This window comes from Podarcis vaucheri (assembly GCF_965113315.1).
Source record: "Podarcis vaucheri genome assembly, chromosome: 3".
Lineage (NCBI taxonomy): Eukaryota > Metazoa > Chordata > Lepidosauria > Squamata > Lacertidae > Podarcis > Podarcis vaucheri.
The window spans coordinates 92,916,424-92,933,135 of NC_138761.1; the positions used below are offsets into that span (position 1 = coordinate 92,916,424).

General features: G+C 40.1%; 1 protein-coding gene across 1 annotated transcript in view; it reads right to left on the reverse strand.

Annotated features, from left to right (window-relative positions):
* Nucleotides 1-2,719: 2,719 nt before the first annotated feature.
* Nucleotides 2,720-16,712, reverse strand: part of LRRC1 (leucine rich repeat containing 1) — a 59,166-nt gene continuing 45,173 nt past the window's right edge. Inside the window, exons 11-14 of the mRNA XM_082218326.1 lie at nt 8,534-8,649; nt 7,443-7,615; nt 6,600-6,736; nt 2,720-4,075 (exon numbers count right to left, since the gene is read on the reverse strand). Of these exons, the coding sequence (XP_082074452.1) occupies nt 3,917-4,075; nt 6,600-6,736; nt 7,443-7,615; nt 8,534-8,649 (585 nt within the window). The 3' untranslated portion in view covers nt 2,720-3,916. The remainder of the gene's footprint in view (nt 4,076-6,599; nt 6,737-7,442; nt 7,616-8,533; nt 8,650-16,712) is intronic.

The window sequence follows — 16,712 nt, forward strand, 5'->3', positions numbered from 1 at the left end:
AAGACACAGGTGCTTTGAAGCAGCAGGAAAAGGCACAAGAGATAGCAGTGCTGAAATGCTGCTCCGTATAGGAAGGGTTTCTGCTGCCAAATTATCATGTTTCATCTGTTTCAAGACATTCATTTCCAATGTAATGAGCTGGCAGGTGACACCAGGCAATGTTCATATGTGTACATATCTCCTATCTAGTAAATCAATACCCCACAGGTGCATACAGTGTTTGTCTGACCTTTTTCTTTTGCTAACAGCACAGCATGCCTTTTGGTCGACTTCATATGCACTTCTCTAAGCATACATTTCTCATTGCTTTGCGATTTTAAAGTGATAAGAAACCTATGGCAGAAACGCAGTGATGTTAAATCTGAAAACTGTGCTTGATGAAGCCATGAAGAGTCTCTGACCAATACACACATGCAGTTCATGTATTGCTTCCCCTGTATTTTCTTCCCAACGGTCCATCAATGCTAGCACTGTACTTGCAGTATTTTAGAATGGTGTTTTTATTTGCTACATTGCAAAAGTAAAGGGCATGGATGTTGACACCCATATGAAATTTGGGGGGGGTGCGTGCATAGGATTTCAACATAATTCTCCATTTGGATATTTATGCACTAGAATGACTAGATCAAACCCCTATTTCCAAGAAGGGAGAGAAAATATGCAAGATATATTGTAGCGCAATATCAGACGCAAAGTTTCAAATACTGTGGCTTCACACTTGTGTTTCAACTGCAACTTGATCAGGATTCTGCTTTCTCCCATTTTTGTTCATTGATGAACACACTTTAGTGCAAATATAGTCCAACAAGACAAGAAAAATATATTCTTGCTTTAGAACATTATTCACCCATGAACACCTACAAGGGAACAATGCCCAGATTGCAATCTTCTAGCCAAAAACATTGTACCACTCAGAACACACTGCAGCCTCTGCTGAATGACAGCAGCCATTCAACTGATCACCCAGCACAAGCCATATTTAAGTAAAATGATTTCATTTAAACTGGGAAGCAAGTATTTCTTCCATAATAGAAATAAACAGTTCTGGCATTGGGGATGTTACTTACACAAGAGCAGTGTACTGAGGCATGCCCATATAAACTAGTGCTAGCAAAAGAAACGACCGGCGGTGGTAAATAATTTAATGCAGTTTAAAGAATTGACCCAAACGCTGCAGAATCTAATCCCACAACAACCATGTTCGCAAGTTGCAAAACTATTTTCCTTTTACTGATAGGGATGGTTAATTGGCAGTTCAAAGATAAAGGGGTAAGCTTTGTTAATGAGTCTCCAGCTATCAAGCTTCCATAATAGGTCCACCACAATCGCTTGGATTATGAAGTGTGTTAACAAGGAAGTTCCTAGAAGGAAAGTTTACTATTCCTTCCTCCAGACCATCTGTGACCCCAGAAAAGCATTTCGGTAGGGTGGGTGGGTGTACCTTCCTGAGCAATGTGAGACAGGGTGCAGGGGCTGCTGCTGCGAGGTGGGGACAGAGTATTTTCCTTCCATAAACTTCCTTAAGCTAAATTATGTTAGGATCCAAGCCAAAACTTTTCAGTGCAGTCAGCACAAACATTTCATAACCCAGTGATCTATATCTATATGGCACCAACGATGAATCAGGCCTTAACAGTTTTAACAGGCCAACTGAAAACTACATACCTGTTTACTGGGGAAGCCGGTGAATTTTACCGCAAGAGTAATGAAAACAATGAAAGAATATCTGTCTCCCTTGAACTGAGTAGTTTCCTTTATTATTTTGCTAGCAGTGAGCAAACAAGGAACTTTGTAGAAGGCTCTCCTCTTAGGGCTGCCCCAACATTGTTCTTCTGCAGAACATGCAAACCTTTGTGCAGATGCTTTTGTAACAATATTCTACCTACATATTCTTGAGAATGAACCCACAATGTTAGGCTTTTCCCCCACCCCCAAATTGCAACTGTTCTCCATCGCAGCACAGTGTCACTCGGCTTAAAACATCTACACATCTTTTCTAAAGACATGTTTTCATGAAGGGTTTACAGAAGATTTTTAGAAATACATTTTCTGGGAGGGCTCTCTTTTGCAAAACACAAGAGCCCTGTTAGAAAACTCCTACTTCAAGTCATAAAAGTCATTTGGTTGGTGTTTTCCAGGTTTGCAGCACACTACACAGTATGTCTGAAGGCTTTCCATTTGCCTAGGATGGGAAATCTGTGACCCTCCAGATGTGGTTGGATTCCCATCAGCCTCAGGTGGTATGGTTAACTGCAAGGAATGTTGGGAGCTGTAGCTCACCAACACCTAAAGAGCTACAGGTTTCCCATCACTTGCATGTGTTCTGATCAATAGGGACAGTTCAGCAGGAATGTTTCACCACCAGGACCACAGAACTTGTGTGACTCAGATATAAGAATTTACATTCCTCTAGAAGCTGAAAACCTTTTATACATTCTTTGGCCAGGCTGTTGGAACTAACAAAGCTACCTTGTGAAGCAACATCTGTTATATTTATCTGCAGGTCTGAAAGAATCGGCATCCAACAAATCAAAAATTTGGTATCACCTTCAGACATTTGTTGTTTGCATTTCAAAGCAAATGTGAAGTAACATTTATGAGCAGTATTATTGGGGGCCAACACTGAGCAGTACTTAGTAAGAAATACAGTGCAAAGGAATTAAAGTTATACATCCATTTATAAAGTACTAGAATGAAAGGTTACCGAGGCACTAAGGTGTTTGGTTTTTTTAGTGTTTTATTAAGGTTTTATAGAGATATAAAACCTTCCAAGTACGTCTGAGAATATCATGCCTGTACAGTACATAACATTCGTTTTCACAACTTATGCTGTTGCTGTTGTGTATTTTGTTCCATTTCTGAAATATATGTTATTCTTACAAATGGCACATTTAAAAGTGGACACCTGAAATTCTAATGGCTGCAATGCTGCTTCAGCCCAAGTAATTTCTTCATGAACAAGTTTTAAAAGTGTGTGAGTGCATCATATTATAAGGCAGTGGCAATTCAGTGTCGTCACCATAGTAAAACACTTTGCAGAAAAACTTCAGCTTTTTCTTCTTCTTAAAACAATGGGAGGAAGTTAAACATTAATTGTTTGCAAAGTCGCACATCTGAGGAGGCACCCTTCTTCAAACTAATCTCGCTGTCTCCTAGGCTTTTTTCTTCTTTAACTAATCTCATTAGGCTGCATTAAGGCACATGCAGATATGACAAGCATGAATGTGTCAATGGAATTCACCCTCTACAAATAGTAAAATGTACCGCTTAAAAATCCTTTTTTTAAAAATGAAATACATCCATCTTGTTGGTTTGTTATGAAACTCGACTCCTATACAAAAAATTATAAAATTTACACCATCTGAGCTGCCAGAGAGGTTTAAAAAGTATCAATTCTGCAATAAAACTACTTTCCCCCACCACCACAGTCCAGAACAGGGCAGAATAAATACCCCATCACTTGAACTGGGGTTGGGGGGAGGGCAGAGGAGAACAGCAGCAGACCAACACCCCTGGGTAAAAGAGATGCATGATTGTATAATAGCATATTCCCCTTGTTAAAAACAAAACAAAAACAAAACAGACCTCTTAATCCTTTTTTTAAAACAAAAACAACAACACTGGAATTGATGGGAACAATTTGCCGGCAAAGAAGCAGGAGTTGTTCAAGCAAAGAACCACAGTGGGGGAGCAGTTTTCAGTGCGCTGCACCCCCTGTGCTCAGATGCCTGGACTGAAATAAGGCACTTTTCTTCCAGTGAGAAGCACCTTCCAAAGGAATGACACAAGGACAAGATGAGTCGGATTTCTGGTTAAAACACATGAGGGTTGATTGGATGGTATTCCCAGGATGCAACAGTAACGGTTCGACAGCAGGTGGGAAGACACAGGAGGCAAATATCTGGGAGGTGAGCCTCTACACAGAAGTGGTCACTCTGTCATTGGCATTATTGACCTCATTTTTGTTTGAATCCAGTCCTTTAGCAGCGTTCATATCATTCCGTAAATTCTCCACTTTCACTTTCATATTCTTTAACTCCCCAGGGTGTGGAGTGGCTCGCCTTAGAAGTGTCCTCTAAAAACAAACAGTGGAATAAATGATTTTTCTCTTTCTTGTGACTCCCCGCCCCCCCTTTTAAGAAATTATTTATAATCTTTAAAATGGCTTTTCAGGCTTGGCAATCAAATACCAGTGATTGAGTCCACCAGGAAATGTGCTGTCAACTTTAAAATAGCTGCTTAAAAATAATAGCAATAATAATAAATAAATAAAATGTGGCAGGGGATAGACCTAATAGCTGAAGGTATGCTTGCCGTGATGCAGAGAGGCAACATGCATTGAGGGGACAACCCACTCAAAGTGCTTCCATCTTCCCAGGATTCAAATACAGTTGATTGGCCCTCACCCTGTCCACCACTACACTGATCCAGAGCTTCCACTGCCTCTCCTGATTTAGTTGTTATGGCAAAATAGGACTGCCTGTCAATGAACTGCAGGTAAATATTATGTTCATTTTTCACATGGTCTAGTCCTTTGCCTGCCCACCCCCTAATATTCTTGAGAAGGTCTTTTTTCCAGTCTTTAGAGAGTAGCTGGAAGTGGGGAGGCAGAAAAAGGTCCCCCTTTCCTTCCACTCTGCAGTTTTAGTCTGAAATTTTAGGCGCAGTGCTGCACCCAGAGCTGAGAAACTGATTGCACTAACAATATTCCCTGTCACAAAATGTGTCCAGAACAATTGGGAGTTTCAAAAACTGGTTGGGTCCAGGAAGTATCCAAAACTACTGAGAAATAGAGCAGAAGTAACAGAGCTGTATTCCCCGTCTCACAATGAAAGGCAACCAAAGTCAACTGGGTTCCAAAACCGAGTCTGCTTGCAGCAAATCTAGATAATGAGTCTCATCCAAGAATACCTGCAGTTACTCCACAATCACCCTTTCCACTATGTTTGCCAAGAAATGGATGTTGGTGACTGGTCTATAGATATTACACTCCATTGGATCCAGAGTCGGCTTTTTAATAAATGGACCCACCACTGTCTTTTAAAGGGACTCAGTCCACCACTGCAGTCCCATGCATTTAAAAGTAGTCATACTCTGTATCTATTTTATCTCTGTGAATTACATGGTATTACTTTTGGGACACTTCATGCTTTATGTGAAAAATACACCCACATTGTCAACACTAATGTTTGAAGAGGAGATGTTCATCAAAACACAGAGGAAACATATTTCAATAAGCATCTGTTCTTCAAACTTGTGTACTGTGGGAAATGTGGTCAACATACATTCACATGTGAGCAGCCATAGCTGCAAAAAGACAGCTGATAATTCTAGTTTACATATGCAGCTGTGAAATGCAATTCTGCTCAGAAAAGTGACTGTAGCACCTTCGTAAAAAGCATCCACCACCATATGCATTCTGAGTCACGACAGCTGCTGTTAGTTATGCAATGAATCTTTTTCCTGCTTTTAATTTTAGTTGATTCTGAAGAATAAAAATAAGTGAAAGTGAGGGGGGTGGCAGGCTGTGTGCACCTTCTATGCACCAAGAAAAATTAAATTATTGTCCCATGATGCAGAAGGTGTGTGCACGCACACACAAACCATGATATTAAATGAATCACAGCGATTTTAACTGCTTTATAGCAGCATTATTTTAATATGAACTGTGCAATTTCACCAGTTACGGAAAGTCAGAAGGACCGGGAGTCAATTTGTTGCCCCAATATATCACCAGTTATGAGGAGGTGCCTTTTGCAGTTCAGTTAAGTATTAATTGCAAGGAAACACTTATGTTCTTACTCTCAAAAATGCTGTAGTCACTATTCAAAGCAAGAACATTCCTTTAATGCATATTTTAGGTTTGTACTGTGGACAATTTCACACATGGCTTCTTTAAGTGTATACCTAAGGTATTTGTTTTTAAGTGTGAACGCAAACACGTGTCTCATACTGCTACACTCCTATATGAAGGTTGCCTGCCTGCCGTTTGACATCTTCTGTGAGTAAAAAGCAATCATTTAAGTGGACCTACTTCACGGGCATATTTGGAGGGAGAGAGGATGTGCTTTACTGGAGGTCTCATAAGTACAGTGACAGGTGCTCCCACTCGGCCCTCCTTCATTTTGAGCAGAACACTGAACATTTCCTGCCAGTTCAGGTGTCAATACAAATGATCGTGTAATGAAGGCAGGGCGATGGAAGGGATTGTGGCGATGACAACAAACAGTATGGTAGGATAGGAGACAGTCCAATGGGGGAGGGATAACTCCAAGGGTTTGCTGCCTACAGGATGTTGGTTCCATATCTTAGATCTTCCACAGAAGATGGATACTTCCATCCTGTTTTTGGAAAACTGAAGGGAACACCCCCAAAAAAAGACAATAAAAGTCAATTAAAGCTAGGATTAAAGTAGGATTAAGTAGCAATATTTTGCTACCCAGGAGTTTCTGCAAGAGTATCTGATTACAAGCATTTAACAAAATTGGCAATTTAGTAATGGTCTGCTGGTGCCGTGTAAATTAATGCCCAAATCATCAATAGTCCAACAAACCGTGCTTACGGCCCCACTTTTTCATTCGCTTTCCAAGAAAACATACCATTTCATTATCCTCTTCATCTTTTTCGTCTTCTAAAAAGCGGATTGCACTGACTCTATTTACTGCTCGTTCATTCCATGTCTCATCTGACATTTCATTTACCAAGCTCTCCAGTGCCCCACATCGGGGAAGGTTATCTGTTATGAGAGATAACAAACAGAGATAGAAGGTTGTTAGAGAAGTCAACATCAACATATATCCAACAGTTCAGATGTCAAGGTTCCCCCCCCCCCCGATAAAAACACATGTTTGACAATTCCATACTACATTCACTTGAGAGGTCAGCTGCAGAGATCTTATGCTTATGTTTAGGAAAGACATTACATCGCATTTGCAATGATACAGTCTTATCAGGAAATTTGGTTCATGTCTCCATATATGAGCAGACAGAGGCTGAAACATCAACTTTCTGGAACTCTTTTCTTTAAGACTGTTGCCCTGAAATGTAAATTTCCCCTATGCCCAAGATTGTCATCAGTTCAAGTGCAAAGAAATCACTTCATGTACGTAACTCTTGTGCTTGCTTGAGCTAAGAGTTAAGAACATGCAACGTATTTAAACATCATCAAGACAAGCTGTTCCAAGATCAAGCTAATGATTTGCATTTATTCAATAAGTTAAAAGTAAAACTACAGGGAATGGGGAGCCGATAAGCCATTATTATCATCACCTGGCAGAAGATATGCAACACTTCATAACCTCAAAACTACAATTTCTTGAAAACCTCTTAAGAGGCATAGCACACTTACATGATACTATGCAGCCAAGGGAGTTTTGTTTGCTTTTCTCATTACCCTGAAGCCATCTTGCTTCATGTGAAATTGATCTGTAAAATGTATTTACCTTGGCAACCGGGCTCAGAAGGCATTTGAGGAAGTAAAACACATGTTAAAATCTTCTCCCCTACTTCAGGGTCTGTGTCTGTCTGGAACGTAAGTAAAGGCTGGGACTGGTTATCAGACAACCACAACGCCTTCAGCTTCAAGCTGGTGAGCGACATGGGAAGATGTAGCAACCTGGCGGAGAAAACAATCCTAATAGTTCTTAAACTGTTATGGAGAATAAAGCATTTCGGTGTTATGAAAAAGTCTTGTTTTTATGTCTGCAAAGAGGTGGAAGAAGGTGCCCCAAACAACTGTTTCCCCATGCAACATCATACAAATTTAATTTTTTACATGGTTGGTTTCTGTGCACTTAATGTAACTTACTGTTTTCCAACAAAAGATCAGCCTTACCACATTGGTTTTGTTATGTGCAGGCAAATATGCAAGAAGCATCTGATGTGATCAGGAAAGAGCTTGGCATTTTCACAAGTATACATAGGTAGTGTCTGGTCTTGAAAATTGCACTATTCCACCCACCCAACTAACTCTTCATATTCCATGCATTTCCCTAAAAGTGTTGTGAGAAGGGTATAGGTATTGCTGTAAGTGAATGGAAAGGGGGGAAATTAAATTCTCTAAACTGGGGAGAGGGGGGATTAATTGCTGTGAACTAAATTACAGACAGACAGCATAAAGACTCACATCCCATTACAGTAGCTGCTGGATCTTAACACAGCACAACAGTCTAAGGAAGGGAGATTTAACCTCCAGTACCTATTTTTTCTTCTGCATGGAAAAGATAATAAAATGATACTAAGATATCTGGTGTTTAAAAACAACATGCCCCAATCTCATTACAGATACAGCTGTACAGCTGTATCCCAGTGGAATAATAGCAAAAAAAAAAATTAAATAAATCTAAATCCAACACATTTCTTCATTTGACTTAAATTGGGAACTAACCTAAACATTTAACTATTAATGTGATTTTTTTTAACTGTCTTTATAACAGCTACCAAATTGCACATACCCCATTTGATGTAGCAAACACTATGCATCTTGAATACATTACAAAAATAATTTGGATTTGTTGTGCATACGAGTACTTGCCTATTTCCAGCTACATCTAGGACATGAAGTTCTGTGGCTTGTGATATCTCAGGAGGAATCCTAGATAACCGGTTGTCACGTACTGAAAAAACATTTAGACTGCAACACCCACCAATCTGTTTTATGAAAAGAAAAGAGAATGCATTATTGTTGCAGAGGCACAGTACGCATGTAAAACATGGGTTGTGAGTACTAATGTTACCAGCACACTAGAATACTCATGTTTGCCTTAGTAGTTGCTTTGTACAACAACAACAACAACAACTTGCTCCACTAAGGGGCAGTCTTGGGACACTCATTCAGATTCCTTCTCAGCTAACCCATTGGACGATGGATGCTTCAGAGACAGCATTTAAAGTTCTTCTGTTTAGCGACTAAAAGAGAGCAGCTGGGAACAAAGTTGATAAGCTTCAGCAAAACATCTGAATTCCTGGTCTGATGGTTCTGCCACTGCTTTTTAAAATTAGGCTTCCTGATCTCATTTCTTTTCCCTACATGCTACTCTGCATCAGGGATGCTCAGGGATGTGCTTGTATATGTTGGCGCACCTGCAAAGCAACAACGGAATACACAAACCTGCTTGCCCAAAGCAAGATTCATTGTCAAATGCACCGGCATCTTCAATTCACTCTATTTGCAGTTGAGGTGTTTTTAAAGCAGCAGTTGCTTATACTAAGTAAAACACCCACAAGGTTGCTCCATAGCAATTATTGAGACTGCACTTATGCAAACTTGAAAACTCAGTACTTATGTAAGAGTGCACTGTAAGGCATCTTGCACTCAAAAAAAAAAAAGCCATAATTTACACGAACCCCAATAATTAACTCAACAGCACAATGGAAAGCAATAGATTGAAGCAATAGATTCAAGCACTTAAGGCATACTTTTTAAGTTACACAAAATCACAATCGCCATTTTTAAGTTAGCAATTCTAAGTAGGTTTTAAAATGTAATAAGATTGAGTAAGTTCCACTAAAATCAGCAAGCCTTTATTCTAAATGAACATGGCTAGGATTTAAGAGTGGGTCTTTTCAATTTACTGTGTCAAATATCCAATTTCCTCTGAAACTCTGTATAAGCTTCTGTTTACATTCACCTAAACTTCAGCGTAGCAAACACTATGCATCTTGAACTCAAGATATCATCTCACACCCAGGTTCTGTGAAGTTCAAAGCTTCATTTCAAAGCATTCTATTATAAAGAACTTCAACAGCACATGCATCTTTAAGATGGTCACTTTGCAACATGAATGGAATTTCCATCATCACATTTCTCTTTTTAAAAGGATAAAAAGTTTTCTACTGTCATTACCACTGATGCTAACCACCAACTTAAAGAGAGTCTGTACCATTTGAAGGAGACCACAATCTTTGTATCAACAAGCCACTTTAAAACCCCCTCTAAGCCTTGGTTATAAATCTAAAAATACTTTTTCAAACAATTCATTAAATGCTAGCTAGCTATTGGAGTCAATTCAATTTTGGTTGAATTGAATGTTCATTCCCCCCCCCATTACAACTGAAATCTTTTTTTCCCCAGTAACCACCAAAAAAAGTATTCTTTTCATCACATTTTAATCTTTATGCAAAGTTTTTGCCAACATAAATATTTCCATCGTATTCCCTTCCATTAGAAACAGGCATACTTTCCTCCTATTTTCATGCAAGGAGTTCATAGTGGAAAAAAGCATGAGCAAGATGATTATATATTGTGTTTTTTTAAGTTGCAGAGCCTCCCCAGGAGTGAAAAACCATGCACTAAAATTTCTCTAAGTACTCTTGGCAGGATATGAGGAACCGTAGCAAAAGTATCCATTGTCTGCCTAACTGGTGCATCTCTAAAATGAAAAAACTGAGCACAATTATTCATTCTGGTTAGTGAATGCTAGATGAGCTGGCAAATGATGCCCTGTAGCACACAAGGAGTGTTTTCTTTGAATGATTCTGTGTCGAGAACAAGCAGAATGAGTTTTGGCCATGCAGCCTTCTTGAGAGGAACCCACCCCTTGAGCTGGAAAACCCCAGACTTTTGGGGGCAATGAAAGTGCAGCCAGTTGGAATCATCATGCATTGAAAGCAGTTTGGATGAAAGGAATCAGTGCAACCGTGGACAGAACAATACTTACAAGGTTACAAGAGTTTACCTGACTCAATTTTTCCAAGCAGCTAACAATTAAGAAAAACACAAGAGACAGTTGTTTGATATAAACACACACTATTATTTCAAAGGACAAGACAATACCAGTCTTGCACAAGCACACACACTCTATGATGAGACATTTTTTTCTCTACCAGAGAACTCAACATTTCTGCCACTTCACTGAAACTGGCTTCCAGCTAGTTCTGCATTGAACAGCCTTGAGCAATTTGCCTGGTGAACTGACCACTGCATGGTAAACTGTAATAAATCTGTAAACTGACTAAATGAAACCATGTGAGAAGCTAGTTGTCCATAATGCTGAGCTTTGTGGACCTAATCCAAAACATGGTAAAGTATTTGCTTACCACAGGGTCAGATAATAATGACCAGTTCCCTATGTGTTTGTATACATCCTAGAGCGAGTTTTGCAAATGAATACTATGTGATAAGTGATTGCTTGCTATCTACACTTCATGCTCATATGGAGGATACAATCAGGAGATGCAAATAATGCCTTAAGGGTTCTCTTTTTTTAAAATAGGAAAGTTGACTATTCAGAGCACAAAAATGCTACACATTTAATGGCTGGCTACACACAGCACATTCTTAATATCTACCACATATAGTTACTTTAAAAATGCCATAGTTTGCAGCTGAGCAACATTGACAAGGTTGAACCATTTGTTACCATGCAGCTCTGTCAAAAATAATAGGTGAAGATGTAGCATCCAATCAAAACTGATAAGATATCAACTGTGAACTAATAGCCCTTCTTGAAATAATCACCTCAGCCTTTTTTTCTGAAACTTACACCTCCACTTCAAAAATTACAGGGTTCCCTAGGCATGAATGAATCCCTAGGTGAAACAAAATTCTGATCTTGACACTTTCCGGTGAAGTTCTCAGGTGTTGTGTGCACACTTAGGAATTTGAATGGAGACAAGGGCTTAGGGTTTCTTTGTATCCCATTCTGTAACATGGGGACACACTGGGTTCAAAAGGATGGCCGTTCAGTACCTTGAGGTTTACTGACCTTGCTGCCAAAATATTTCACACTTTGTAGAGGGGGGAAATATCTACAAATAGTGGTAAGGAGAGTTTGCAGAAACATTTACTTACATGCAACAATTAACAGAAACAATGATTACTAGGGAAAGCATTTTAGTGGGAGAATCCATTCTACTTTTGCGGCAAGCCAAATAAACAGGGTTCAAAGAGCATAAGAATATAAGGGTCTGCTGGATTGAGTGCATCTAGTTCAACACCCTGTTCCTACAGTGGCTAATCAGATGTCTATGGGACGTCCACAAGCAGTACTGGCATACAGGGGCATATTGCCTCCAACACTGGGGAGAGAACATAGCCACAATGGCTTGTGGCCTTGATAGCCTTCTCCTCCATGCATGTGCCTAATCTTCTGTTAAAGCCATGCCAACTTAGTGGCCATCACTGCATCTTGTAGAAGTGAGTTCCATAGTTGAACTAACATTGTTTTCTAAATGGCATGCACGTTCCGAAGCATCCATGCCACAACACTAATCCAGAATATTCTCTCGCCATCTAAGTCAAGTGATGAATAGCCAGTGACTCGCTTGATATTATATTTGCCAACAGTTTTATTTGTCCCCGCTGCCAATTTATATCTGTAGCCACCACTTCATTTTTATGTATTTATAGATACCTAATGTATATCTCAAAACATGGCTCAAGTGCAGGACAAAAAACACAACACAAATGCAAAAAAAAGTCAAAAATAGCAGACATTTGAATCTGGTTAGTTGAATTGCATATATGTTCCTCTGACCCCTTTTGGATAACCTGGTATGACCGAAGAGTATTGTATTCATTTGTGCATGTTACATTGCATACCAAGGATCTTCAGGGGCTCTGATTCTAGACTTCGTTAAAGATCCCCATTTGCAAAAAAGGGAACAAGAAAATAGTTGACAATACGACAGACAAAATTCGTATATATGTATATATATTTATGATCTCAGAACTCCAAAACTTCAACATTAAGTGATGATTTGCAGGTGTAAAACAGCCACCACTAACAAGCACCAGAGTTTTTATATCAGTGCACATCATTTCAGACAATACCTTATCAAAGCAGGCTGCCCCACATCAAATGCCGAATAACAGAGCAATGAAATAAATCACTGTGTATGAATCAGCTGTTAGTTCATATAATGATTTCAAACAGGTAGGAATAAAAGAACCTGACCGTCACTTCATCAAACCTGCCTGCCTGCCAGAAGCTGCCTGCTGAAATCCACCCACTAATCTCCCCATGTCAAACCCCTTTGCTATTAAGGCAACGCAAGCCCACCTCCTTTGATCTCACCTGTCAGAATTTTGTCAAGGTTCCATCCCAACACTGCGCAGCAGAGGTTCTCATTATCACACTTGGCAGTTCACTTTGTCATATTTCTGTAGGTGGCACTGATGGCTATGATTAGCTGCGGAGCAGCCTGAATAGCTGGTTTATGTAACACCAGACACAGTTCACCACTGGCAATATGAGGTTTGAAGGTCTGAAACAGCTACTTATGACATCATGAAAAATACCAAAGAGGGTATAGGGAAATAAATTTGTGAATATTCAAGATCCAGAGAGTGAGCAAAACTAACTGGACTTTTGAACAGTTAATGGAAGCAAAAGGAGTGACCTATTAGCAGCAGAAGTGACACCGGAAGCTGATGTTTGTGACATCCCTGGACAGGAGAAGAAGGGCTTGTGGGTCTGGCTTATACCATTGCCTGCCTCTGTACTAAACCAAAAATAAATTGGCCACCAATTATTTAGTCTGTAGTCAAACACTTAATTGCATGGCACTACAGAGCAGAAAAATTACCCAAGCTTTTTGCTATGCTTCTAAAAAACAAATAAAGCACATATTTAAGGTTATCTACAGAGTATGTTGATACATTTGAAGCTGAACTCCAGTATTTCCTTTCCTGCTCTCAACAAGACAACTATTTGACTCAGCATGCAGTTATCTCTGTACTATAACACAACAGTCAACTTCGTGTAGCAGCTCATTCTGTATAATCTGAAGCTTTCACAGTAAAATGACAGGCTGGATCGACAGGCCCTCAGGCACAATTCAGGTCCCTCAGATATTTGTGACAAATTAAGTGGTACACAGAAAGAAGGCTAAACTCACCAGGCAAAAAACTGTTTCTTATCAGACCCTAGCATACATTCAGTGAAAGACAAAATTGTATTTATAATTTAATTTTATCTCCAGTTTTAAATATCACTGACATCAGAAGAAAACAGTCAGCTTCCTGAACTCACATTTTCTAATCAATGAAGTATCATATAACCACTAAACGTCTCTACTATTGTATGAATAAAACTGTAGAATAAACTCTCAGGGTGGTATTCAATGCTAGTCCTATGCAGAGCAGACCCATTGAAATTAATGGAAATTACCAATTTAGTTTCGTTGATTACAATGGGTATACTCTGAGTAGGACTTGGTCGAACACAATCTTCATTCTGCAGTTACATCCAATTAAGGATGCTGATTTGCTTTGCTTTCAATTAACTGTTCTCATACACTTAATTGTCAACATATTTGTTGGCTTAGAATCTAGAGAGTAACCACATTTGGTTACGTTCCCCAAGGAAGAAAATGAATGTACAGCCCTCATGCTTTCAATGTAGGGCAGGGGTGTGGAACTTGTGACCCACCAAATGTTGAAATCCAACCCTCATCATCCTTGATCATGCTGGCTAAGGCTGATGTGAACTGGAGTCCAACAACATCTGGAGGGCCACAGGTTCCCTACCCAAGTGTAGAAGCTCCCAGGTTCAGTCCCAACATCTGCAAGTAGGGCTGAGAAAGACTCATCTGAAACCCTGCAAAGCTAAATGGAGACCTGGTCTGATTTGGTATAATCCTATATAAAAGGGTATGAGTACACTTATCCAAGGTTATCTCTTTATACTGGGCCCCCTTCACATTTTCTAGCATGTAGAACTGCTCAGGATTGGTGATCCTCAGTGCTCATTGCCCCCATCCATCATGCCTGTTCACAGATACCAGATGCATCTGGAGAGGCCAGAAAAATCAGCATCCAAACTACAAAGAAAAGGAAGGTTCTGAAGACCTCTCTGACTTGGAAGCCTAAAAGTGCAGGAGCATGAGGCCAACTGAACCAACAAACCTATGTTGACCTTCAAGGGCTAATAAGACTGTTTTTGAAATGTTTACTGCAATGTAGCAGTAATCCCCATTGAGTGGCGAGGGCAGAGTTGAAGCCTTTGTGTTACTAGGACAAATCAAACCTACTTCCAGGGCCAAGGCTCCTGTCACCAGGCTGAGTCTGCAGAATTTGTAAGGCTGTCAGCTGGCAGACTCCTCACCACACTGCTCCATCCCTGCAGTCTTTCAGTCTCTGGATGTATTAAATTAAATTTCTTCTTGTCATTTTGACTTTCACACCATGTGTGGCTTTTCTTATTTATAGCACATGTTCATATTTTGCTGAAAGCAAATGTTATCAAACAGCTACAAAAAAAACACCACCAGAAGCCTGTCGGCTGTCATTCCAACCCCCCTCCCACCCTCCTTAAAAACCAAAACCAGTTTCACTCAGCAACAAAGCAGAACTGAAAGCAAACCAAGCAGATTACATGTGCCCAGCACAGTTTTTGCATAAAATGAAGAACGGAAGACACATGTGTGTGAAAGTAATTGTGTCTGTTGAAAGTTATGCCACAGTGACATTTGTTAGCCTTAAAGGACACTGATTTAGACTAAGATGGCAGAACTGAAGCCTACGTTTACTTCCAAAAGTTGCAATTCCCAAGGACTAAAGGGGACATTTGCAAGGTACACTACGCTTTGAAATCAGAAATATTACATTGCAGGATTCAGTTACAAGGTACATGCTTGCTCAAACAGATCACGGGACTAGCTTCCTATGAGGAATCTAGGGCTCCTGAGGATTCTCAGCAGATTTGCGATAGGAAATCTATTAAATCGTTTTTTCCCCCCTGCAATGCTTTTTGTTTTGCTGCAGTAGACTAAGCACAGCTACCCCTCAGTAAATTATTCACACAGAAAGACACAAGCATTCTGCAGGTCAGAGCCTGCCACAGACAAAAGTCTGTGACAATAAGACTGCCAGGAATGCAATCTCATCAGTGTGCTAAGTACAATTTTTTTAAAAAAAAAACAACAACCTGCAGATGTTGTATAGATATCCAAGAAGGCAGCGTTCTTCAGTTCATTTGTTACAAGCACCCAATGCCATTTCAAATCTTGTGACCTTGAGACGAACTTCTGCATAGTAATTTTTAACCATAAAAAGCTAAATGGCTAACCAGTAATACTCATAATTGCTTGGGACTTTCAAGGGTATTCTGATAGAGCACCACACACCACACATTCATCAGCAATTAGTGTTCCAAAACATTGCCCTGGGAAAGGAACTGGCCTTCTTTCTTCCTTTTTCTAACTTTGAAAATGCTTCATCTGCTGTGTTGAGTGGATTTTGATGGAAATTAAGAGCTCCTTTCAGATCTGGGATGTCCAAGACCATGAGAAGTGAAATCATTTGGGCTAAACCCAGTGGCATAGCGTGGGTTGTCAGCACCCGGGGCAAGGCTAGTAATTTGTGCCCCCTAACCCATGAGAGAGCAAGTGAGCCAGGTAGGGGCAGAGAGCTGCGAGTGCAAGCCCCCCCCCCAGATGTTGCACCCGGTGTGGCCGGCCCCCCCTGTACCCCCCACGCTACGCCACTGGCTAAACCACTAGACACAAGCCACAGCACATTGGACAGTAAATTACCATTTCAGTTACAGACTGCTCTAACACACTTCCTTACTTCCTTATGTGCATTTATTTCCATCCACCTAGGTCCACTTATTTCAGGTTTTACTAGTCAGTGCAGTCCAAGCTCTCGCCCTACTACATTTCATTCTAGTTGAGAAATGGGGAACCTATGGCTCTCCATTTGTTATTAGGCTACAAGCCCCATCATCCCTGACCCAAGGCTGCTGGCTGAATGGAAATGACATACCTTT